This window comes from Lygodium microphyllum, chromosome 16, assembly GCF_053477565.2.
Source record: "Lygodium microphyllum isolate KBCC chromosome 16, Lygodium_microphyllum_v1.1.10, whole genome shotgun sequence".
In the NCBI taxonomy this organism is placed as follows: Eukaryota; Viridiplantae; Streptophyta; class Polypodiopsida; order Schizaeales; family Lygodiaceae; genus Lygodium; species Lygodium microphyllum.
In genome coordinates, this window is record NC_141150.1 from 25,939,510 (window position 1) to 25,965,497 (window position 25,988).

Genomic DNA, 25,988 nt, shown 5'->3' on the forward strand with positions numbered 1-25,988 from the left:
GAAGCTCAGGATTGTGAAAATTCTCAATCTCTGCTCTATGTCTGCCATAGCCAGACATGACCTACCTCACTTGGAGCTTCAATAACTTCTCAACCAGGCCATTTCAGCTCTTGATTTCTTATAGGAAGTTGTTCTTCTACTCAAGGCGCTTCATCCTGGTGCGAAAATCGATCACATTGCTGCGCCCTGACCCCGGCATTGCACAAATTTGTCATCGTTGTCCTGAACTGCGCCGAATCTGTTCGAGCTCCCTGCGTGCTTCATACAGTCCACGATCTTGACGATTATCATGGGGCTTTGATAGCTCATGAAGTCAGCTTCCTAGGCATGTAAAATTTTTTGAAAATGATCAAGTATAGCTCCTATAATCTGAGAAAAACCAGGCCCCTGTCTCAAAAACCCTAATTCCACCATAGCCAAAATTTCTCAAGCTTTTTTTCCTCAGTTTTTCTTTGTCCTGACACTCAACCCAAGCCTCTGTCACTCTAATCCATTGACCCAGCATCAAATCAAGGAGGGGAAGGACCTGAGAAGATTGAAGAACGACCGAACGATCCCGAACAAGAAGAATGAAGCTCAACATCAACACTGACATAGTGTGTTTTCACACTGTCATTAACTGTGTCTCTTGACACACTGTATTCTGCTCTTCTACTGATAAAATCTCAGAATTTTGGTGTTGATTTGCTGCTGATCTTGCAACCTCAACATGGGAAAAGACTCTCCAAATGCTCGATTCAAAGGAGTCGGGTTTCACACCTGGCAAACCCGCATCAAGCTCATCTTGATGAAAAAGGGTCTCTGGGCCATCACAAATGGCAAAGAGAAGAAACCTCGGGACGCGGACCTTGCAACTACTTGGCAAAAGAATGATGACAGATCCCAGGCCATTATCAAACTGGAGCTAGAGGACAGTTATATCCACCATGTGGATAACTGTGAGACCTCACAGGATACATGGAAAAGACTTGACACCCTGTTCGGTGCACAATCTAAATCATCAAAGTATGGTCTCCTGATTGAGTTCTTCAGGCTTGAAATGAGGTCCAACACATCACTTGCCACACATCTCAATTACATGGAAGGACTCCTAACCCAACTTGCAGGAATCAACATTAAAATGGATGAAGATGTTTGCATCGGTGTTCTACTTAAGAGTTTGCCTCCTGAATATAATAATGTATCAACAACTTTAATCAACATGCCAAATCCTGAACTTGTTGATATCCAGGCATCACTGTTAGAAGAGGAAAAGAAACTTAAAAGCAAAGAAGAGCCCAGCACTTCAAAGGATGAACAAATGTTATATGTAAACAACAGATACAAAGGCAAAAAGGAACCACTCTTCTGTGACTTTTGCAAAAGGACCGGACATACTGAGAAGTTCTGTCATGCTAGGAAGAGGTCCCAAAAGGCCTATCTTGCAGCTGTTAAAGAAGAAGAAGACCATGGACCAAAAGATGAAGAAGAAGATGAAGATGAAGACCACCAGGATCGGAAGGACAAGACTCATCAATCCTTCTACTCTCATAACTCTGATAGACTGTTTTAAAAGCCTTGTACTTCCTTGCCCTAATGCTTCCTGCCATAAGATTTGTAAAAATCCTTATGTAACTTGGCATTACAGTCCCTGTACACTTTGTGAGGCCCCTGTTACAGCCTCTAGATGTCCATCATGTTTTGGTGCCCACACTTAGCCTTTTCTACGACAGCCTCTGGTGTCTACCATGTTTGTGGTGTGCCCACACTTTGCAGGTGGTTCTCATTACAGCCTCTACACACTTTGTGCCTTTCTAGTTGTGATTGAGGAGGGGTGTTGAGAATCAGCAATCACACTCACTAAAACAGCCTCTTTGTATGGAGCTTCAGGGTCAAGGATATGCAGGCTAACCTATCCCATATGCACAATGGTGCCTACTACAGTTTCCTACTTTCCTATAAAGCATTGTACTTGCTTCCTTTTCTTAATGCAATGATAGTACTCTTTTCTTTTCAGTGAAGTGTCAATGTCATTGTCCACATACACAAGATTTTGTTTATGAGTCCAAGTCTCAATCTTCAAACCTAATTCACTTGTGTAACAAACAGTGTCTTTTCCATCATGAGTCCACACTTCTCCTTCCATCCTCCATAGCTTCCGGTTTTGCCATGCTCTAGATCCCGCATTTCTCACATGTAGAAGTGTACGGCTCTTTTCATTGCTAAGACTGAGTATTTTGCAACCATTGAGGCTTGCAAGGAGGCAGTATGGTTAGGCCATTTGGTTCATGACCTTGGTATTGATGTTATCCCTACATTGCATTTGGGTTCTATGAGTGCTATTTAGTTAGCCAAGAATCTAGTCTTCCATGCATAGACGAAACACATTGAGGTGAGGTATCACTTCATACGTGGGGTCATTGAGGACAAGCCTATTGACCTTGTCAAGATATTGACTAACCAGAATCCTGCACATCTGCTCACAAAAGCCTCTCTATGGAGTGCTTTGCCTTCCTCAAGAGATTGATGGGCATGGGATGAGATGACGTCTTTCCTCATCCTATTGTACATGGGTACATGTTGTACTATCTTTAATTTCTCTTTTTGACTCCTCACTAGGGCTAATTCTCCTTTAAATGGGAGGTTGTTGGGGGTCAAGGTGCCTCCGCCTAGCTACCATCACCATCACTTTATTCTTTTAGTGATAGATGAATAAAAGGAAGGTCGATCACACATTGTGACTGTTGGAGTTCCCACATTGTGAGTCTCTCTCTCTCTCTTGCTCTTGCTCTCCCACCATAGCTCTCTCATGCAAGCTTCGATCCTTCTCACCTTCCACTATGCAAGCTAAGTATGATTGTTGTTGCTACCCTCTCTATGCAGAATACATAATAGGGCAGATAATGCTTCATGGGGCAAATCCCAAATCTCATAACCAAAACTCATAGAAACTCGGAACTAACCACATAGAGATATAGAAACACTAACTTTAGCACTACAAATTAGAGAATAAGAAGTGAAACACAAAGAACATGCTGCAAATAGAACAAGAACACCACATATGATGGCACCAACTACTAGATTCTCTCTATAATCATATGAATCCATCATACATCAACCATAGACATCATAGATGATCAAATTCATGAAAATGACACACAAAAATGCCTCATAAAGTCACGTTTTCTAATTTTCTCAAAACTGCAATTCATGAGGCACTAAACTTCATAAGAGAAATAAAGATTGCCTCACACATAAGACTAACATAACTAAGGTCCAACAATGCTAAGAGTATAATACATGATCCATAAAGTGTGAGACCATGACCATGGCTAACACTTGGCAGAGCCCCATGGATGACTAGCATAGCCATGACAAATCCCTTGCATGATCCCTAAACTCAAAATACCTTATCCAGAAACTAACATATCTAATGAGAAAAATTATGCCTTACCCATAGCCTTGCACCATGAAGTAAGCCATAAAGAAAAACCATAAGTAGAGCCTCTCTAGTAGGATACTTATAGCCTTCTAAATGGTTGCATGAGAGATGAATTTACATCCCAAAAGGAGACCAAAATGTGCCAAAATACTTTACTCCAAGGCGGGAATTGAACCTCGTTGGAAGCAGTAGAGATGGATTTGCCAATTTTTAGAAGCAACGGAAGACGAGATTTGAAAGTAGTTTCAAAGACGAAGTGAGTAGCAGTTGTAGACTTTTCATAATTTTTCTAGGTGCTTGGTTAGACTAATACAAGTGGTTAGCAGTGCAAGAAGCTGAGCCTGTCAGGCTAAAATTTTTAGAACTCGATGTGGATGATGCGGTCGTCGAAATGCGGGAAGCCGGACAGGTCAAAGGTTATATGGCCAATGTTTAGGAAGTTTGGGCATGGCCTTTTTGGGAGCCAAGGGCCCCAATTAAATTTTTTGATTTGTGGGAGGGGGGACATGGTTTTTCGAAACGACGGTGGCTCCATTCGATGCTCCCTCCTTCACGATGATTTGGTGGGAGAGCCATGGCAAGGCTAAAAGTAACCCCCCCCAATAGAGATTGGAAATGGATTCTTCAAAATTTTCACCTTTGATCACCACCTTTCGCTCCCACAACGGCTGTGTGGATGAAGAGATTAGAAATCAATCTCTTTCTCCTCCTCTCTCCTCTAAGAGGTTGATCGCATGTAGAAAATCATGAAGAAAAGGGAATAAAGAATGCTTGTTCTACATGGACCGGCAGATTGCTACAAGATCAAAAGGACACTATGACGCAATGTCCACCACTATTGGAGAATTGATGATGGGTCTATTGGCTGCTCCGAAGCTATTTATAACAACACGCAACATGCAAACAAGCAGTATCCTCATTTTTTACAAATGAAATTTTATTGTTTTGATGTTTGATGACTTAAATGATGTGTGCATGGAAAGAAAATTTGTATGAACCATGTTTGAAGTATGTTGGAGGGCTACACATGATAAAATGTAGAACCTATAGTCATACATGGTCGTAATAAATAATTTAAAACGCGAAATGTGTCTTTTAAGAGGGAAAACGAGGGTCTCTTCTGTTTCGGGTTGGGGAATGAAGTTCAGATGGGATAAAAATTTGATTAAAAACATTTTTTCAGTCAATATGATCAGTTTAAAAACCAATAAATTAGAAAACACCACATTTTTATGAACAAATAAATGAGAAAAAATAGAAAAAAAAGAGAAATTTTATTTTTTTGCACCGTAAAAAGTAGAAAAAAATATAATTTATGTTTGTGAACATATAACAAGGCTAGAGCATGAGGAATAAGCCTTAATTTAGCCTTGTTCCTATATTAGAGTATGGTTTTTATGGTTTTTTACATGAAAAACTACACAAAAATGAGTGTTACACCTATCCAACGAATGCAAAACCTAAATAGTAGAAGGAAAGAGGCATTGTAAAAGAGAGTGGTCATTGACAATGTTTTAAATTTTAATTTATTTGATTATGCATAGCATACAGATCGATCCCCATTTAAATTTAAGAGAGACTAGTAATACTAGGAAACTCACTGCTGATCTCTAGCAACGTCACAATTATGAGTAGCTTGGAAATCATCAAATGATTATTTTTGCACCTCAAGTTGCTGGTTTTTTATCATAAAATTCTTGAGAACAAGGTGTGTCATTCACAATTGCATTATGCATATTACATGGTAACTCCTTGAATGCATAGCAATTGATTGCCAAGCACATGACCTACGTGGAGCATGTGAGGAAACCCAAGTTATAGACTAGATGATCAAATCTTTGGGGTGAGATTCATAAGGGAACAAAAAATATATTGGAACATTTGAAATATATAAGAGTGGAGTGTGTTCGTATTATGTGCTTTATGTTAGAGCAGCGCATCTTGGGGCCAATCCCCAAGGTGGTGTAGGAGAGTTGCAATGGGGCCATGGCATTCAACCGAAGGGGTACCTCCTTTATGTTTGTATCACATTGATGTATTACACCGAGATACGTGGGATCTCCCTCTAAGGAGTAAGGAAGGGCAATCCTTGTACTACATTCCACTACAAAGGCAATATCTACATTAGCAATTAGGGTAGTGTGTCTCTTGGACGATCATGGCCATCACAAGGTTGTGTAGGGTTGTCTTGTGAGTGTTAGAGGCCCGGCTAGTACCTATAGCCAATGTCAAGCCATTTTAGGTCCCAATATTGCATAATTCCCTTAAGAGACAGTCAAAACAAAATAGAAAAATATCACATAGAGGCATACATATCAAGTATGAAATAATTATGATGGACAAACAAAGAAATAGATCTGATAGTGGTACATCAAAGTAAATCATGAGCTACGAGGCTCATGAGTATCATGGCAGTCCATATAGACTACTTCTGGCCATGCTGATCATGTGATCCAAGAGGTAAGATATCCATGTCACGAATCTTATCCACTATAAGCTCCATGATCTCTGCATGTGGTTATGAATATCATGCAATACATCATTAATATCAAACTTGACAACATTAACATCAGAAGACTGATTTTCAGTATTATCAATATGCTTAATACTCTACAAAGTAGTAACCATTGCCACAAGTCTATGATGCTCAACCTGCATCTCATCAATTTTCTCCTTAAGAGAATTCTTTTCATGAATAAATACTTCTATATTTTTAGACACAAATGACTGTTGTAAAATTGCATATGGTTGAGATGTAAGCTGTGACATCCTATTAGCAATAGCCACCCACTGATCATGCATCAAAGTAGTCAATGTAGCCCTCATTGAACCCAAATCTTGATGCGTAAAAAGAGACCCATCTAGATCAACCTCCATGTCATTCAAGAGTTGCTTTTCAACCTTTAGAAGATGTTGCAAAATGAGCATCCAAGAGTACCCTATCAGCCTTAAGCTTAGAATTTTCCTTAGCCAACAAATCAATTTCACCATTGAATTGATCCTGCATATTAGCTATCCATTATTTGAAAGCAACTGAAGACAATTTACATTTAGCCAACATATTAGCACAGTCATCAATCTACCTCTATAAAGCACCCACCCCATTATTGTGCACTTCCCTCATCTTTTCCATCGCAATATGCATTTGTTCCCTTTTAGTCTTCATGTAAGCTAATTGCTCTTGCAAAGATTGCACTACATCCAACTTCAATGCACCACTAGCATGCATTTCAGTCATAAACCGATGTAAACTTGCCATAAAAGAACAAGCTTCCTCAAGACTATGAGGAACATATGCATCTAAAACCACTTTCATGTCATGAGGCAAAGCAATATCTTGTTGCAACGAATCACTTTGTTTATGCATAGGCATATTATCCATCTTGATCTTGGAGAATCTTACCTATTTCTTTACCTCTATAATCACTACATCTTCATGAGCATTTTCATTTCTGACATCATCATTCAACCACTCTGAAATGTCTAAAGGCATAGAAGTTTCCAAAGCATTAACATGTGAGATTTCATGAGAGGAAAGATTCATTAACAAAGGGTCCTCCAAGTCTTTTACCTTATCATTTCTAGCATCAACCGAAGCATTAGCATGAGAGAAATCTTTATCATAGAGATCAACAAGTATGCCATCCACCTATTTCTGCCTCTTAAATGCACTAACCTTATCCATTTTTGGAGACTCCCAAAGAGATGGATGTATGGTCGGGCACACATCTTGTAGGTGAGCATACAAGGCCACCAATATAGATCCAATCCTACTTTTCTATCATTGTTTCCAAATATTTGGTACATGGATCTCCTACATTAGCTTATCATACAAGGTTCTAGGCCAATTAGGAACTCCAAATTTTTTAGCATACCATAAAATACCAAATTTATCCTTTGTAATGACATTTACCTTAATGAACAACAAAAACCTTTGCATATAAAACTACTTTATGAAGAATCTTCTTTTTGGGTCAGCATGTCTCAAGACATATTGATTTTGGGCACTAGTAGGAAGTCCAAATTCATGTTGCATGACTTCATCAGTACACCTCCAATGCTTTGGTCTATCATTGATTTCAAGAGAGAATACTTGAGTCAAAAGAGAAGGAGTCAGTTCCAATTAACCACCAATTTTTCCACTCTCTCAGATCATCAACAACTACTACTAGACATGTACATTGTTACCCTAAGGATCCTAAGGAAACTCAGTAAAATTAAGCAAACCAATCTGCTTGAACCAGCCCCTAGTATTGGGATCATTTGTATCCATAAGAATAGAATAATCAATCATTGGCATGGACAACTCATCTCGTCATCACTAGACATGGCAAACAATGTCTTCGGTGTTGTAACCTTAGCTTTAGGAGTAATATGTGGAGGACTATCAGTCCAACACTCATCATGATCAAGAATAGCTCTTGGCTATTGTCTTCCTCTCTTCACAAGAATTTTAGAAGCCTTTCTTTGTCCCGTTTTTACCATGGTACCTACCACCACAACTTGCTAAGAATCAGAGAGGTGAAGAGATGAAGAATATGAAGGAAGAATCGCATGGAGTTGTAGGATGGCATTGTTGGATGGGCACAAGCGTCAACACGTGTCTTCTTTCCCATGATTTTCCCTTTTTCTTCTTGCCCTACTTTCCAATGAGTTACACTACTAGAAAAGAGAGAGTGTATCACACAGTGATGAGACGATGTACTTACTAGGGGTTGGACATATGTATGAAGTCTCTTCAAATAAGCCTTATGCAATTAAAACTCAATGTCTTCACGCAATTCCATTCTCATAAGAATTGGAATTGAAATCATTTGCTCTACTAAAGCATCATGCATAAGTCCAACATTAAAAGGTAAAAGGTCTTTCAATACACATTCCTTCCATGCCATGATAAGACTTTGCCAAGCTATAATATCTTATGAGAAGGCTTTAAAAATATAACCACCATAACACAAATTCCCATAGCCCATGTATAATGTAATAATGTGCCACCACTTCATGAAGCTCCTTTTCTCTTGTAACAATACAAAGAACAACTCTAAAGTATCCTACACTTCATGAAGCAACATTGAAATTTGCATAGCTTCCTTATGAAGACCATAAGTAATAGAAAAGGTAGCATCATCTACAAACATTTGAAAATAAAATAATGGTTTTGTTTGTAAATAATCAATCCAAGCAACCCTAAAAAGAATCATAAGGTGTAACAAATCACAAACTACTCTACGAGGTGAAATCCACTACTTGATCCATGAGGGAACATTACTAATGGTTGAATCAAATTAACAGCAAGCATTGGTTTCTCTTGAATTTTATGAGGTACATCATCATAATCCGGTTGTACTAGTCCTCTTAATCTAAACCCATTTATTGCAAGTTGAAGTATGTCACCCCGCAAAGTAGCCAACACAAAAGTACATTGACCCACATCTGTTACAACCTCATAAGGACCAATATACCTCGGATGCTTTCCAAGCTTTGAATTATACACCATAACAAGATCTCCCTCCTTAATTATCTTTTTCTTGATGTGTCTGTTTATCCATGCATGTCTTCTTGATTGCACCATTATTGAAAGGCAATGAGGTATAATCAGATCTTCTTCTAGCTGCATTAACTTTTGCAACCTATCATGAATTGATTCTTTAGGATACAACCTATAAGTAAGTGCCACTCTCAAACTAGGAACCGAGAACTCCATGGAGACAACTGTCTCAAGGCCATAAACCAACTTGAATGGATCTAAACCAATAGACACTTTATATGCTGTGTGGAAAGACCACAATGCTGCATCCAATTAAGTATCCCAATCCTTATTATTATTAGTAACTATCTTCTTAAGAATCCAAAGAAAAATCTTAGTGGAACTTTCAACTTGCCCATTTGCCTAAACATGGTAAGGGGTAGATTTCTTATGCAAAATAATATGTTTAGATGTCAATTCCTTAATCACTTCATTGAAAAAATGCTTACCTCGATCACTTACCAACTCTATGGGGCATCCAAACCAAGTCATTATGTTAGAGCAGAGAAATTGTGCCAAACTTGCTGCCTTATTGTCCCGCAAAGCTTTAGCTTCAATCCACTTAGTACAATAGTCAATCCAAACCAAAATATACTGATTTTTTCTTGAACGAGCAGCTGGCTTGGTAGGACCTTGAAAATCAATACCCCACTTTTGAAAAGGTTCTAAAGGTAAAACTAGATGATATTGCATTCGACCCCTAGATTGTGGTTGGCCTTCCTTCATATAGATAATGCAATCCTTTGCATACAAACAAGCATCATTAAGTATATTAGGCCACCACAAACCAACTTGAAGAATCTTCTTACTTGTAATTTCTCTTGAAAAATGACCTCCAATAAGTCATGCATGTTCCTCATGTAGAACAACAGGCTATTCTTGCACAATTACACATCTCCTTAATACATTATCAATGCCCCTCCTATAGAGAACTCCCATAATGACCTAAAAGTTTCTTCTCTGTAATGTCAACCTTCTACAGTAGTCTCTTGATAAGTCTACAGGCATCACTCCATGAAGAAAAAAATTCAACACTTGATCATAAAAGGAATTGAATTGACTTACTTGCACACTGAATAGGCAATTGATCATTTACCCCCAATGCAAGGTCCACCCTGACTCAAGGCTACTCAAAAAATCAGCTAGTGCATGCTCTTAACCTGGTGTTTGTACTATTTTGTAGTCAAACTCTTGTAAAAGTAACATCCACCTTGCCAATATTCTCATAAGTTGTGATTTGTTAATGAAATACAATTATAAATCTTGATGATCAACATGAAAAGTGACTTGATTTCCCAATAGATAATTCCCAAATTTGTGTAATGCAAATATCATCCCTAGAGCCTCTCTTTCAATTTCTCTATAATTCTTTTTAGCTGATGTAAGCTTCTACTTGCATATTAAACAGGCTTTAACCAACCATACACTCTTTCGTGCATTAAAACTACACCCATTGCAATGTTAGATGCATCTATAAACACATGAAATGGTATATCCCATTGGGAAGGTTGCAAGATTGTAGCCACTACCAACATCTTCTTAGTAAGTAAAGTAAGAGGAGCACAAATATGAGCTAAATACCACAAATACTGACTATACCATTTAAATTGCCCCACAAAGCGCTTCACCTCTGAGACTATAGTAGGGACAGTAGCCTTATGAACAACTTGCATTTTCCTTGGGTCAATAGTTGCCATACCTTCCTCTAATATAATATGTCCAAGGAGAACTCCTCTTTTAGTAGCAAAAACAATTTTAAATGGATTGAGTGACATTCCAAATTGTCGGCATCTCCTAAACATAATCTAAGATGCTGCAAATGTTCCACTTCCTTACCAAAGACACAAAAATCATCTCTAAAGATTCTCATGAAAGATGTAAGATATGGATCAAATGTTTTATATGCTACACCTCGAAATTCTGGTGGTCCATTCTTTAACCCAAAATTCATAACAATACTCACAAATGCTCCCCACTCTATTATAAATGTTGTTTTGTCCATATCATCTGGATGCGTGTGGATCTAATTATATCTAGAGAAACCATCCAAGACATTATATATCTCATGGTCCACTACATCATCCAATAAAGAGTATGTAAACGGATGAAGGATTATTTTTCTCTTTCAAGGTTTTCATTTCAAGTTCTTTAGTCTCCTCAGGAGTAACATTGCTTTCTAGAGCCACAGTATTGTTTTGTTGTATGAAATCATTGCTCTACTCTATAGAGTCACTATTTTGCTCTATGGATTCACTATTTTGCTTCATGGAGTTACTATGTTCCAAAGGGGATATTGCTGGAAAAACATTATATTGAGACAAAATCTTTTCAAAATCCACTTCAAACACTGCTATAATAGTAGGAATAACATGTAGAAAAATTTCATCCTCATCATCTTCAATCTCAAGGGGTACATTAATTGTCTCAGACACTAATGGACGATATTTATACTTCAAAACCACTTGATTCTCAATAGATAACTTGACCTCCCTCCCCCCATAAGGGATAATTATTGTATCAAAACCCCAATCCTGTTTCAACTAGCCAATTTAAACCAAGGTCTTCCCAACAGCATATTATAGGAAACTCCTAAGCCTTCCATACAGAGAACTACAAAAATGACCTTAAACTTCAATCTTGATACTCGAATGAGTTGATTCCTTAGTATACCCAAAGGTTGAAGTATTTGTTGATCAACCATTTTAATGTGAAATGGTGTTGCCACAAGTCCTTGCAATTTGTGTGCCACATATAGTTCTTTAGGTATTAGACCCTGAATCTCCATGTAGTAGTACATCATCAAACTTACTGCCCAAGTATTCAACTTGAATGGTTGGAACCTTATAATCTACCACCTCTAACTATGTGGGGATTATTACTTGACACTCTGAGATCAGTCCACTATCACCATCATGATGATTCCATACCCTATCCTGATTAGACATAATCTTTAAAATGAGCTTTTCCTTAAATCATGGAATCAAATTAAGAATTTGTTATAAATTTAGCTATAAAGAAGTTTTAACTAATGCAGCAAATAACTGTAAAAATTTCGAATGGATAATTCCTTTTTATATGAAAGCAAAAAAAAAATTCCCCCTCTCCTCCAGCCCGACAGTCGAGCTGGAGGAAGAGGGGGATTAGTAAGTGGGCAAGCTCCTTGATGGAGCTTGCCAAGGGCATTAATACATGCCCATCAACACGTCAAGGGGGGAGGATTCCCTTCCCTCCCCTATAAAATTAAGGGTGGGTGGCAGAGACAGGGCAGACTACAAGGGAGGATAGGACGAAGCCTTGGCGCTGCTCGTGCTGCTACCGAGTTGTAGGAAGGAGGACGAAGACGAGAACGCCGCCTGGTGCTACCAAAGAGTTGCCGCTACCGCCTACCGCCTCTATCCTCTCTCCCCACGGCGCCATCGTCTGCCGCTTGCACACTTTTCACCCCCCCATCATCATCAAATTCCCCCTCCCCCCCCCCCCCCCCCCACGTGGCTATAGAAGCTTCAAGAAGCTTCTAAGGGGTGGGCTCCTTAAGCCCCCCCTTCGTATAGCCTTATTACCTTTCATACCCCCCTCCCGATTTTATTTCTTTAGAACCCTTTCACCCTCCTTATATCCCTTTTTACTCACCCTTTCCCCACCCCCCCTCTGGTTTTTAAACCCCTAAAACCTTTACTACCCCGTGTCCCCTTTTCCTTACACACCCTTTTCCCTCTCCCCTGTGCTATAAGCCTTCACCCTTCACCTTTTCCCTATCACTCCAGGTTAAAATCCCTAAAACCTTTACTACTTCCTGTCCTAAAACCTCTCTAAAAATCCCCCTTCCTATATCTTTTACCCCAAGCCCAAAGTTCTCCCAAGGTTCATATGGTTGCGAAGCCACACTCACCCATAACCTTTTTGCCAGTATATACCCTATAGGGCCTTCTTAGGCTTTATAAACCTTTCTCTCTTCGAAGAAGCTAAGACCTTAAAGGTTTTATTATCCCTTCTCGTGGTCAATCCTTTAAATGGCTCCTTGCCTCAAAAGAGAGACGGTGGAAATCCGAAAAGGAGAGTAAAAAGCTGCCTTCACATTCGAAGGATTACAACTGCGATGCCGCCTAAGAAAGTCCAAGGAGTAGCTACGGGAGGGTCATCTCCCGGTATCCATGTGGATATCTCACCCCAAAACCAGGTTTTTCCTTCTTGGTTTTATATCAATTTTAATTCAATCATGCAAGATGAATTGTTAGGGATAATATATATTTTGTCCTAGTTATTTACGATGAAAGAGTTTAGTTTAATTGGACATGCAAAAATGATAATGTATAAAACATAGTTTCCTTCAAATAGCATCATGCATTGAAACGAATTACAAGCAAGATTATCTACCTACTATAGTAGTATATTTCGGTTAAATCTTGAAGATATAAAAACTGCATCTTGCACCATTAACCCCTATTCTTTTTTGCAACGAATCATCATAGAAGATGAAATTCATGAGAGGTTTCTTACGTTGCTTGAACTCTAGGAAGTTATCATTACTAACTGCAAGGAAAAAGTAAGATTAATTGAATTTACCTAACCCTAAAGCAATAAAGTTTAGGACTGAAAAAGCAATTGTCACAAGGATAACAAATCATGCCGAGGTGATCTCAATATTACCTTCTAAAAGTTAACCGAATGAATGTAAACTTAGAAATACCTATGCTACGAAATATGCCTTGGAAATGATTTAAAAACCAAGAAATGTTTATACCTTAAATACTTGCCTACCTTCCCTGATTGTAGGGTCAATAAATCATAAATAAAAAAGAGAACTAGGGTTTGTCCCTGAGGTTCTTAAAAAGAGACCCTAGGTCTGACAAACGTCAGCTTTAAAAAAAACTAAAACGGATTATTTCATCGTACATTACGATGCAGGACTTGCGTAGCAAGTACGAAGTCATATGGTCTTGTGATTCATTCACAAGAAGGAAGGTTAAATACCCTCAGCAAGGATGGCGGATCCTTATGCAAGTTATCTTGCAAAAGGATGTATTCTTTGATATCCTTCTAAATAAGGAAAGTTAAAAACCGGAAACTAAAGTATCCAATGAACTTTAGGGTTGACCAAGTTGGGTTAATAGGGTACTCCCTAACCCAGAATATAAGGGACCTTGCCAAGTTGTAAGATACCCTGGAACGAGTGCTGATGCATTCGAAAGGAAAGAATCATTCCTTAGTAGTTTGCCAACAACAAGATCGGTTAATGGAAGTGTTTGTGCTTGCTAGAGATTTTAGAGTATTGTTTGATTTATGAATTACAAATTAAATGAATATCTATACTTCAAGTTGAAGGCCTGAAGGGAGAGGCAGCTTCAGTTACCCCCGACTGCCTGCGTGACCCTAACCAAGGGGGTTGTTGACTGCACTGGGAACGTGAACCGAACCCGTCGTGAGAGGTCTCTCCGTTGAGCTCTACTTGGAGCAGGAGGATGCTTGGGTGCCAAGGGGGGATTTGGCCTAAATCCCTCACCTTTTGGGTCCTGCACAAGAGGCTAACGTGACTCGGGATTGGATCTCGAGGCCCGCATACTAGTCTACGGGCGGAAGCTTATATATGTTAATAAAGAACTTGTTTGATATTGTTTTTCTATGTCACGTGATAAGATTACGCGAAGGAACCAATGCTTAACAGTTTAATTAAAGAAGCTGATTATTACATGTCAAATTAATGTGTTAGATAATTACATAACTAAAATAAACTGAGGAAAGTATGGAGGATGGGCCATGGGTCCGTCCTACGGTTGGGTGGTCCCGGTTGGCTGGGAAATTTTCTCCAATCTTGAAGAACAGCAGGATGATTATCAAAGGACACGAATAACGAAAGCGATGACCTAGAGTTATGTCTTACCTAATTTACACTGTTTTAGGGGAACGGAATGGGACTATGCCTTATGGCAAAGAGGTTGAGCTTTGCATCCCTCTCGTTTCCCATTCTCCTTGAACCAAGTGCAGCGTGAATCCGCTTCGGACCTGGCGTTTCTGCGTAAAGTAGTTCGCTTGGGTCCGACGCTAGTTGCTGTTAGGTAGTGATGAATCAGGAAAACCCTAATTCCGGTCGATCCTAAGTGGGAATGGCCAGAATACTTCCGCTACGTGGTAGAAGAAGGAAGCCCTAAATTGCAAAACCCGTAACATTCCATGGGAGTGTCGAGCGGAGCTTTCTACACATTCTTTCCGATGGACTACTAAGATGTGTCCTGGATGATATTAGTGGACACGTTACAATAACCCATGAGAACAATGAAATGATTCATATGGGTCAAAAATTGGATGCTCGTTTGGTTTGATGTGCTATTGAAACCCTATCTTGTTGCTTATCCTCATGGGGCACTTGAATTTGCTAAACCCCATGGGGCAAGTCTGCATCTTTACACTGTTTTGAGTGCTACTTCTTCTACAACTTCATAACCTCCTTAGAGTCTACTTCTCTAGCCTTTTCTTGATCCTGCAATTAATCTTTTGCTTAGCTTTTGCCCTAGGAATGGCCAAAATTGTTGTCTCATCTAGACAATCTTCCACAACTATGCAATTTGAACAATCGCAACTCAATTGTGGTTCTAACCCATGAATGGGTACATCTATAAAATCCTTATTCAGCACCTCTTTGTGACTTACTACTTTAGTTTTGTGCTTTATTGATTGATTTAGTGCTTGGCCATCCGTGACTTCATAGGGTATCTCAACCAAAACCACTCTTCATAGCTACACTACCTAAAACACTACAACAACCATGGGTATTTGAATTGGCTCCTTACTTCATCATGACAATGTAAAAGGATAGCTTAGTAGGGAGACATTTGAGACTTTGTAACGATATACCCTAACACAACATAAGGAGTGCGATAAAGAAGACAAGATTTGACATGGTTTTTATTGATCTACATATGGTTACAAGTTGAGTGAGGTTTGATGTATTTGGGAGGAATCTTAGCCTTTTTGTTGCTTAGTTTGTTTAGGTTAGCTTGGGCTTTGTTGTTTGGGGTAAAGGCGCCTCTAACTAGCCGCTCATGTATTACTACACTGATAGTACCCACCACTGCACACTGTAGGTAGTGGGCACCTGTCACAATCACTTTATTCTTTATTTTTTTAGTGATAGTTTGAATAAAGGAAGACCCGGTCACACATTGTGATTGTTGGAGTTCCCATTTGTGTCTCTCTCTCTTCTTGCTCTTGCTCTCTGCCATAGATCACTTCCAAGTAAGCTTTGATCCTTCTCACCTTTCAACTAGTATCAGAGCTTTGGATCAGAGCTTGATCATTGATGGGACCTGAAATGGATCGGCACTGGCTATGGCACTAGCCGCACCTCATGCTCATAACAGACAAACACACCCTCACGGCCTCGCGGACCAGGAGCGTCTATCCACTGCTAAAGGACAAAGTGCCCTAAAGCCTAATCTATACGTTTATAGTTTTATAGTTTTGTAGTCCAACGTTTCCCTTCCTATAAACTCCTCAGAGGGAGAACCCATACACATTGGCAATAAATACCGCGATAATCGCATACATAGAGGAAACCTCTCGGTAGAAACACCGCGGCTCCACTGCAGCTCTCCTACATCGCAGGGATTGGCCCCTTGATGCGCTGCTCAACATATAAAAAAAACGAAAAAAATCCACTCTTCATTTTGAAAGAACTCTAGGATATATACCATGTTTCCTTACTAAATAATCCCCCAAGAAACGAACGTCTATCCTACGGCTTAGGATGCCTTTCCACACTCAACGTAGTCATTGTCATTGAAAACATGTGCTATGCATCCATGCTTTTTTTCTGAAATCATGGTTTCATGCACATGCAAAGGTGAATGAACCTAAAGTGCTCAAACATAATTTTCAAATCAGCAACGTGCTTGTGCACAACCAGGCTCTCCAAATGCTTATTTCCTAACGCGTTGCGGCGATGAAAGGATAGCACCAAGATAACACTCATGCTACTACCCTCTTAATAAAAAACACACAGACCCTATGACATGGTATGCATAAAAAAACCAGCAACAATCAGCACACAAATCACACCATTTAAACCTCCCAACCCCCTACGTTTAGGTATTGCTTTCGTTGCATAGGTGTAGAGGTTCATTGTGTCATGTTTTGATTTATAGAAAGAAATAAATCACAAACTTTAACAAAGAGATAGGGCAAACTAAGGCTAGACCCCATGCTCTACCACTACTACACATCCACAAACAAACATTATATTTTTTCTTATTTTTCCAAGATGTATTTCTATTTTTCCCCTAATTTTTTCCATTTTCTTGATTTATTTGGCAATAAAATATAGTATTTTCTTATTTTTCTTGTTTCAATCACTTCAACATACTAACATTCAATTTATCTTCCATATTCCCCCCATGGGAACACCTTTTACCCACCTGAAACGAAAAACTACTATTTTACCACTTAAAAACTGCATTTCGGGTTTACGAGAATTAAACAAAGCATGTAAATAATTGCAAAATCAAGATGTTCTGATACATAGCAATTACTCATAATGCAAACAGAACACAAACAAATTTTCATCCAATAAGAACATAATTATCATCATAAACTATTAAAAATCCTTCATTTTCTTTATAAAAATGGTCATACCGTGTTTTTACGTAACTCGAGACACCTTGAATGACTGCATAACCAGCAGACGGAGCCTCCATTGCTCTTAATCCAATGTGGTACTTCAATTGCATGAAAATTTGAGGGGGGCGGGAGGGGGTGGGTTTAATTCCAAAGGGCACCCCCCGCTTTGGTCCAAGTTGTGGCCACCCTTTCAAATCTTGGCCATTTGTTGGCCTTTTCTCCGTCTGGCGGGCTCCGATTAGAGCTCTAAAAAATCATGGGCATCCCGCTTGAAATCCCATATTAACTAGCAACTCCTGACATCCCGCACGGTAGCCGAAAAAATTATCAAAAATCCACAAGTGTCGCTCGGGCACCTTTTAAAAGCCATTTTTCACTTGGTGCTTAAAATCGTCCTAGTTGCAGCCGCCGCCTTCGATGTCGAATATTTTTTCTCTAAATTCCATATTTTTTGGTAAATTTTAGGCACATCCCAGGCTCAAAACTCTGCTCTCAATCATGGAGCTTGGCCCGGCATTACTTCAGCCCAGATTGAAGATCTAGAGCTTGGAGCTTCAATGCTAGCCATGGCTTCTTCCCCCCGAGGTAAGATTTCATCTCCCACCTCTCCCTGGCCCTCATAGGCTCTTTGCAGGTGTTCCTTAGCTTCATTGGGAACCTTGTATGCCCCTATTTTCCCCATTATCCTCAGTATAACCAACAAGCCCCATAGTCAGCTCACATTTCTTTTGCGTATGTTTCAAAATCTGGCTCAAAAATCCCATTTTTTCTCATATCGCAGGCATCCAGAACCCGATTTAGGCAAGGTAAGAGTCTAACTTGGGGTTTTGCCATGCTCCAGATGCAATGGTGATGTCAAATCTACCAAATTTTGATCACAAATTTTTTTGTAACAAATCTGAGTTGATTTATAATAAGAAAATGTCATGCTCTTAGCTTATGTGATGCTCCTGAGGCTTGGTATTTGATGCCCAGATACTTTGGGGATGTTTGCCCAATGTTTTGAGATGCTTTGGGACTTATTTTGAGCTTCCATAGCTTGATTTATGTATGGATTTACTGTTATACATTATTTGGGTAGCAAGGTTTTATCAGGGATGTCTTATGCATAATGTTCTTTGTTGACATTCGGGTGTCTTATTGGATGTATTGATGCTTGGTCATGATGGTTTATGCCCGGATATGCTATTTGAGAGCTATTGAGCCTTCATTTGGATGCGGACACCTCGTTGTTGCTTGCGATTTATGCTACCTTGGTTGACCAGGTTATTTTACATTGAGTTCAGTTATGCCTATTGGTTTCGAGCTATGTCTTTGGGATATGCAATGAAGTATTGACCTTCGGGGTACAACATTGAGCTTGTCTTTGGTTCTAGATCTTCATTTGAGCTTGAGCTTGTCTTTGGAATGCATTTGATGCTCCATCCTGGATGTACATATGGCATGTATGTTACCTATGTTTGACCGGTCTTGACATGATTGGCCTATGCCACTACTACATGCTACTTACATTGTTTCGAGCTGATTACTACTAGTGCCTTGTCTTGGCTTGCATCCGGCTTCAGGGAAACTACTTGAGATATTTCTTGGCTTGCCAGAGTTGTATTTCGGATATAGTTGATGTCTATGGATGCTCTAATTGGAGGCTACAAAGCCTATATACTCATGATGTCTTATTGATGTCTAGTATTGGATCTTTCGTCCCTGGTGCTCTCGTATGCCCTTCTTGAGCTTCTTGGCTTGATCCATACGGCTTTTGTGCTAGTGGGAGCATCATTGGATATTTGATAGACATTGAGTAGGTGGTTTATGCTATTGAGCTTCGAGTCTTCCGAGACTGGGATCTTCTTCACTTGGATGTTGCATGGTTGATATGCCGTGGTCCATATACATGTACTTGGACTGATTTGGGCTTCGCACTCCCTGACAATACACCTCTTTGTGTCAGGTCTTGCCAGTGTTGTGTACACTTTTTCCTATTACACAAAGGGTATGCCAGCTTACTGACGGATTTTTTTGACATGCTTGGGTATTTACTTGATGTCTGTTGAGATGACAAGCTCAACACATGCGGACATTGATGATGGACCGCCTGGTTAGATGGGTCCACACGTCTATACTTAGCACGTCGGTGGTCATTATGACTCTCACATGGCCACTGACTCATTACTTATTATATTCAGGTTGTTACACCTATTTACAGCTGGCATAGTTATAGCGCCAGTCGACTAGTGTAGTTGGTTATGCATTGTTTGACTTAGTAGGCCACTTTCCTTTTATGTTGTATCTTATCTATACTTTGTGTACATTATAAAGAGTGTGAAAGAAGAAGAAGAAATCAGCAACAAGAAAACGTTTTGGCCTCCATCTCTCTTCTTGTCTCTTGAGTGAGCTTCTCCTTGTGCATTCTGTGTGTCTTCAACGCAGCATCTTGAGCAACCCCCTCCACCAAGCGATTCTTGACATGGTATCAGAGCCGCGCCATTGAGAGAGGCTGATTTCGAAGGTTGAAGCAAAGGAGAAGAAGCAAGGTTCGAGCAAGCAAGCCACGGGTAAGAAGCTCTCCCATCCTTCAACTCTTTCTCTTGGATAGTGCATGTGGAGGCACTGGAAGCAGGGCAGAGCAAAAATCTCAGATTGCAGTGAGATTTGGTGTGCGCGAAGAGCACTATGTATATCTCAGATTGCAGACAGCAGTTTCAGGGTACGCTGTGACTTCGACTGTATTGATCGAAAGTGGGTGCGCATGTTACAGATTTCAGATCTGTAAGTTCAAAGGTGTTTACCAGTGAGTAAGCACAAGGTTTATCTGCAAAAAGGTTGCAGATTGTATGTATTGTTGAGCAGACAGTTAAAAAGGCTGTCTGGTGTATTCTTGTGCACTACAGGTCAAGGGTTGCAGAAGATTTACTTGCTGTTGGTATTAATTTTGTGATAATGGCAGAGAATAGTGGAAGCCCTATCATTGAGAAGCTCGACAAGAACAACTACCCTTCATGGAAGTTCCGTGTCACAAACTTCCTTATTGGAAAAGGCCTCTACGAGTTTGTTTCAGGTGAAGAAAAGGAACCGAAGATGAGTGATCCTCCAACTGCAGAAGAGACAAAGGCACGGAAGGAATGGAATGCAAAGGATAAAAAGGTCATGTATTGGTTGTCTGCAGTAATTGACAATAATATGCTGGGACACATTAGAAATGCAGAGAATTCATATGCAGCTTGGACCATACTTGAAAGTATGTTTTTTGTAAATACAAAGGCACGAAAGATTCAACTCAAGCAAGAGTTGAATACATTAAAGAAAGGGAAGATGTCTATCAATGAGTATGCACTGAAGGTAAGAAGCATTGCAGATGCATTGGCAATGATTGATGCAATGCCCGATGATGATGATTTGGTGTCGTCTACCTTGGGTGGACTTAACAATGAAAAGGCTTGGAAGTCTTTTGTAACTTCCATATATGTCAGAAAGCCATTTCCAGATTTCGATGAATTGGTCTCCCTTATGATCACTGAAGAGATCAACATGCAGAGTGAGACATCTGAAAGAAGTGGTGAACAGGTCCAAGCTTTCTACTCCAGTTCTGGAAGGGGACGTGGCAGGTTCTCTTCAAGAGGCCGTGGTACAGGACGTGGTAGTGACAACCAGCAAAACAGATTGAATTAGCAATTTGGCGATATGCAGGTTTCAGGAGGTCGTGGTAACTTTAGAGGCAGGGGGAGCTTTAGAGGAAGAGGTGGATGGCAGAACAGTGGTTCTAACAACTTTGGTATTGTGTGCCACTACTGTGGCAAAACAGGTCATATTGCAGCCCAATGTTATGCTAAGAGAGATGATATCCGCAGTGGTAAGTTGCAGCAAGGAAACTTTGCATCATCTTCACGACAGAATGAAGACAAAAATGAACGTTTGTTCGTTATGCAGCATATGCTGAATGCTGTTACAGGAAAGGGAACACATGAAGATGTTTGGTATGTTGATTCAGGTGCATCCAATCATATGACCAGCCATGCAGAATGGTTTGGAGAGATGCAGGATTTGCAGAATGCAGGTTATGTGCAGACGGGTGATGACTCATGCCACCCAATTTCACACATTGGAAAAGTTCCATTGTCCTTGCATGATGGTAAGACAAAGAGTCTTTCAGATGTATTACATGTACCATCTATTACAAAGAACTTGGTGTCAGTCGGTCAAATGGTAGAGCAAGGGCTACAAGTCAGATTTAATGCAAAGGGCTGCTTTGTAGAAGACTTCAATGACAAGTACAGGTTGGTAGCAAAGGGAAGTAGAGTTGGACGTATGTTCACTCTAGATGCTGGAATTCCTACTATGAATGCGGCTATATATGCCAAAGGAAAAGGTGTTGTTGTAGACATTGAAATTTGGCACAAACGCATTGGACATGCAAATGTACAAAGGCTGAAACTAATGCAGTCCAAAGGGTTGGTTACAGGTTTGCCTACATTTAAAGTTGCAGAATTTCAGAAGGTATGTGAAGCATGTCAGTTTGGTAAGCAGGCAAGACAACCCTTTTCACATGATAGAGATGTAAGCAGAAATATTCTTGATGTTGTGCATACAGACATTTGGGGGCCTACACAAAATGTATCTCTTGGAGGTAGTTCATACTTCGTCACATTCATTGATGATTGTTCTAGAAAGCTGTGGGTATATTTTATGAAGGAAAAGAGTGAAGCTTTTGAGCACTTTAGAACTTTCAAAGCTGCAATTGAAAGAGAAACAAGCTTGAAAGTAAAGTGCTTGAGGTCAGATGGAGGGGGAGAGTACCTCTCCAATGAGTTCAGTGATTTTCTGAAGTCTCATGGGATAAAGAGACAGTTCACATGCAGGTATACCCCACAGCAAAATGGGGTTGCAGAAAGAAAAAATAGGCATATTGCAGAAGTTGCACGCGCCTTGATTGCTGAAAAGAATATGCCTAAGCATTTTTGGTCTGAGGCTGTTCATACTGCTGTTTATATTATGAACAGAACTCCCACAGCTGCAGTTCATGGTATGACCCCCGAAGAATGTTTTACAAGTAAGAAGCCTGATGTTTCACACTTGAAAGTATTTGGCTGCATTGCGTATGTTCATCTGCTAGATGAGTTGCGGAAGAAACTAGATCCAAAGGCTGAAAAGTGTGTTTTTATTGGATACTCTTTAGAGCAGAAAGGGTATCGCTGTTACAACCCTGTCACATGTAAGTTCAGAGTGAGCAGGGATGTCATCTTTGATGAAATGAGCAGTTGGTATGCATCTAGTGGTGATGCATTGGATGATGATGATGATCATGACACTCATGTGCAGGCTGAAAGGCAAGAATCACGGACTCTTAGTGGACCAGAGACATCATCTGGTAGTCCTTGGTCTGGGAGACTAAGGAGTACCTCTACATCTTTGAGTGCATCTAGTAGCACTACAGGTAAAGACAAAGGAAAGAATAAAGTGTCAGAAGGCATTGATGCAGTTCTTGATGGAGACTCCAGTGGCTCAGAGAGCTTGGATGATGAGCTTGGCATTCCTTCAGTGAGGACTCCAGGTGTGCAGAGAGCACGTGTTAATGCAAAGACTCCATTGAGTGATCCAGTGGTACGCAGGTCTAGCAGGGTGAGATACCCTGTTAAAAGATTTGGTTTTGAGGGTTATGCAGCTCACCATTGTGCTGTTATGGTGAAACTAATTGAGGATGTTGAGTCCACATGTTTTGAGGAGGCTGTTGATGATGCTCATTGGGATGCAGCAATGGATGAGGAGATGGTTGCATTAGAGGCCAATAAGACTTGGGATCTAGTATCATTGCCGAAGGGAAAGAAAGCTATTGGATGTAAGTGGGTTTATAAGATTAAGCACAATGTAGATGGTTCTATTAGCAGGTACAAAGCTAGGCTGGTTGCAAAAGGCTATGCCCAAACATATGGCATAGATTATGATGAAACCTTCAATCCAGTTGCTAGGATGGAAACTGTCAGATGTGTGATTGCTTTGGCAGCAGCCAAAGGTTGGAGGTTGCAGCAAATGGATGTAAAGAATGCCTTCTTGCATGGTGATTTGCAGGAAGAAGTGTATATGGATTAGCCAGTAGGTTATGAAGATTTAGAGCATCCCACGTATGTGTGCAGGTTGAAGAAGGCACTCTATGGGCTCAAGCAAGCACCTAGAGCATGGTCTGACAAGATCAGAGAGTATCTTGTCAATATTGGCTTTTATGTTTCTGATGCTGATCACTCACTTTATGTGAGAAAGGGAGATGCAGGTTTGGTCATCATAGTCATCTATGTGGATGACTTGATTATTACAGGTAATAGTGATAGTGGGATTGCTGAAGTCAAGGGCTGTTTGAAGATGAAGTTTGAGATGAAGGATTTAGGTGAACTAAGGTACTTCCTTGGCATTGAGGTGATCAGATGTGATGATGGTATATGGCTGTTCCAAAGATAGTATGGCTTGGATATGTTGTCCAAGTATGGTATGACTGCATGCAAACCACTTTCAGTCCCGTTGGAGCATAATGTAAAGCTGAGTGCTGATGTTGGGGATGAGATAGAAGACCCTACTATGTTTAGGAGGATAGTGGGGAGTTTGATCTACATGACCATTACAAGGCCAGACTTGAGCTATGCTGTTGGTCTTGTGAGTCAGTTTATGCAAGTACCTAGAAAGCCACATTTGGATGCAGTCAGACGCATATTGAGATATGTGAAGTCCACATTACATTATGGACTTTTCTATGAGGCAGGTACAGATGTACAGGTGTTTGGATACACAGATGCAGATTGGGCTGATAGTATGTCTGATAGAAGATCTACCAACGGATACATGTTCTCTCTTGGTAGTGCAGCAGTTGCATGGAGCAGCAAAAAGCAATCTACAGTTGCTTTGTCGAGTACAGAGGCTGAGTATAGAGGTGCTGCTGTTGCAGCATGTGAGGTAGTATGGCTGCAAAAGCTATTGGCTGATTTGGATGTCCAGGTGGAAGGTCCAGTTGTCATTTATTGTGACAACATTAGCAGTATACAGTTGGCTAGGAACCCTGTGTTCCATGCCAGGACAAAACATATTGAGGTACACTACCACTTTGTGAGAGAGAAGGTACTAGCAGGTGAGATTGACTTGGTGTATGTCAGCACACAGGATCAGATAGCTGACATCTTCACGAAGGCATTAGGTACAGAGAAGCTTCAGAAGTTTCGAAGCTTACTTGGAGTCGTAGAGATACAGTTGAGCTTGAGGGGGAGTGTTGAGATGACAAGATCAACACATGCGGACATTGATGATGGACCGCCTGGTTAGATGGGTCCACACGTCTACACTTAGCACGTCAGTGGTCATTATGACTCTCACATGGCCACTGACTCATTACTTATTATATTCAGGTTGTTACACCTATTTACAGCTGGCATAGTTATAGCGCTAGTCGATTAGTGTAGTCGGTTATGCATTGTTTAACTTAGTAGGCCACTTTCCTTTTATGTTGTATCTTATCTATAATTTGTGTACATTGTAAAGAGTGTGAAAGAAGAAGAAGAAATCAGCAAGAAAACGTTTTGGCCTCCATCTCTCTTCTTGTCTCTTGAGTGAGCTTCTCCTTGTGCATTCTGTGTGTGTTCGGCGCAGCATCTTGAGCAACCCCCTCCACCACGTGATTCTTGACAATGTCCGTATGACTATCATATGCTAATTTATACCCACTTGATTATGCTTTGACAGTCAATGGTTGACTTGGTGCATTGATTTTTCCTGCAGTTTTCTCTCATTGTACATGGTTGTAATTTATTATAGCAAGCAGTTATGTATGGACTGATGTGGCATTTTCATGCTAAATCATCTTGATTTTATATACTTTTGATGGTACTTGGTGGGTAGCATCATTACCTATCAATTCGTGGTCATTTTGCCTTGGTTTTGGTGGTACTTTGGCTGTTTACAGTAGAAAACAACAAGCAGTTTTGAACTGTATGCACTGTTTTGGACTGTATTATGGGTTCTTCTTCCACTTACAATGCTATCTTCAACATCGCTAAGCTTGATGGTACGAATTATGCCTATTGGAAGAGCCAATTTTGGTAGGTATTAGTGCAGAGATTGCAGATAAAGCCATTAAGGATGCATGGTGAGTAGCCTAAAACTATGATTGATGACAAATGGGATGAGCTTGATGAGTTATGCAAGTACACCCTCATCTTGTCTCTCACTGAACAGGTGTATTACAATGTGGATGAGGATGCATAGTGTGCTTGTTGACAGCTTTCGGATAAAATTTAAAACCTCTATGACAAGAAAAGTCTAGCAAGTTAGATGTATTAGCTGAAGCAACTTATGGACATGCGCATGAAGAAGAAAATGACAATGTTTGCTCATTTGAGCCAGTTTCATGCTATTCTCAAGAACTTGACTTCGCAGGGTATTACTTTTAATTATGAGGTT

General features: G+C 40.1%; 1 protein-coding gene across 1 annotated transcript; it reads right to left on the reverse strand.

The window, feature by feature from the left end:
• Positions 1–8,642: 8,642 nt before the first annotated feature.
• Positions 8,643–9,641, reverse strand: LOC148022648 (uncharacterized). The gene is made up of 2 exons (XM_087695241.1): positions 9,398–9,641; positions 8,643–9,211 (listed from the first exon to the last, which is right to left on the reverse strand). The coding sequence occupies exons 1-2, from the start codon at positions 9,639–9,641 to the stop codon at positions 8,643–8,645; spliced, it is 813 nt and encodes a 270-aa protein (XP_087551367.1).
• Between the last annotated feature and the right edge of the window lie 16,347 nt (positions 9,642–25,988).

Coding starts and splice junctions, on each gene's coding strand:
- LOC148022648 (XM_087695241.1), bottom strand. CDS start 9,641: ATGCAATATCATCTAGTTTTACCTTTAGAACCTTTTCAAAAGTGGGGT. Junction 9,212..9,397: donor AGAGTTGGTAAGTGATCGAG/GTAAGCATTTTT, acceptor AATTGGATGCAG/CATTGTGGTCTTTCCACACA.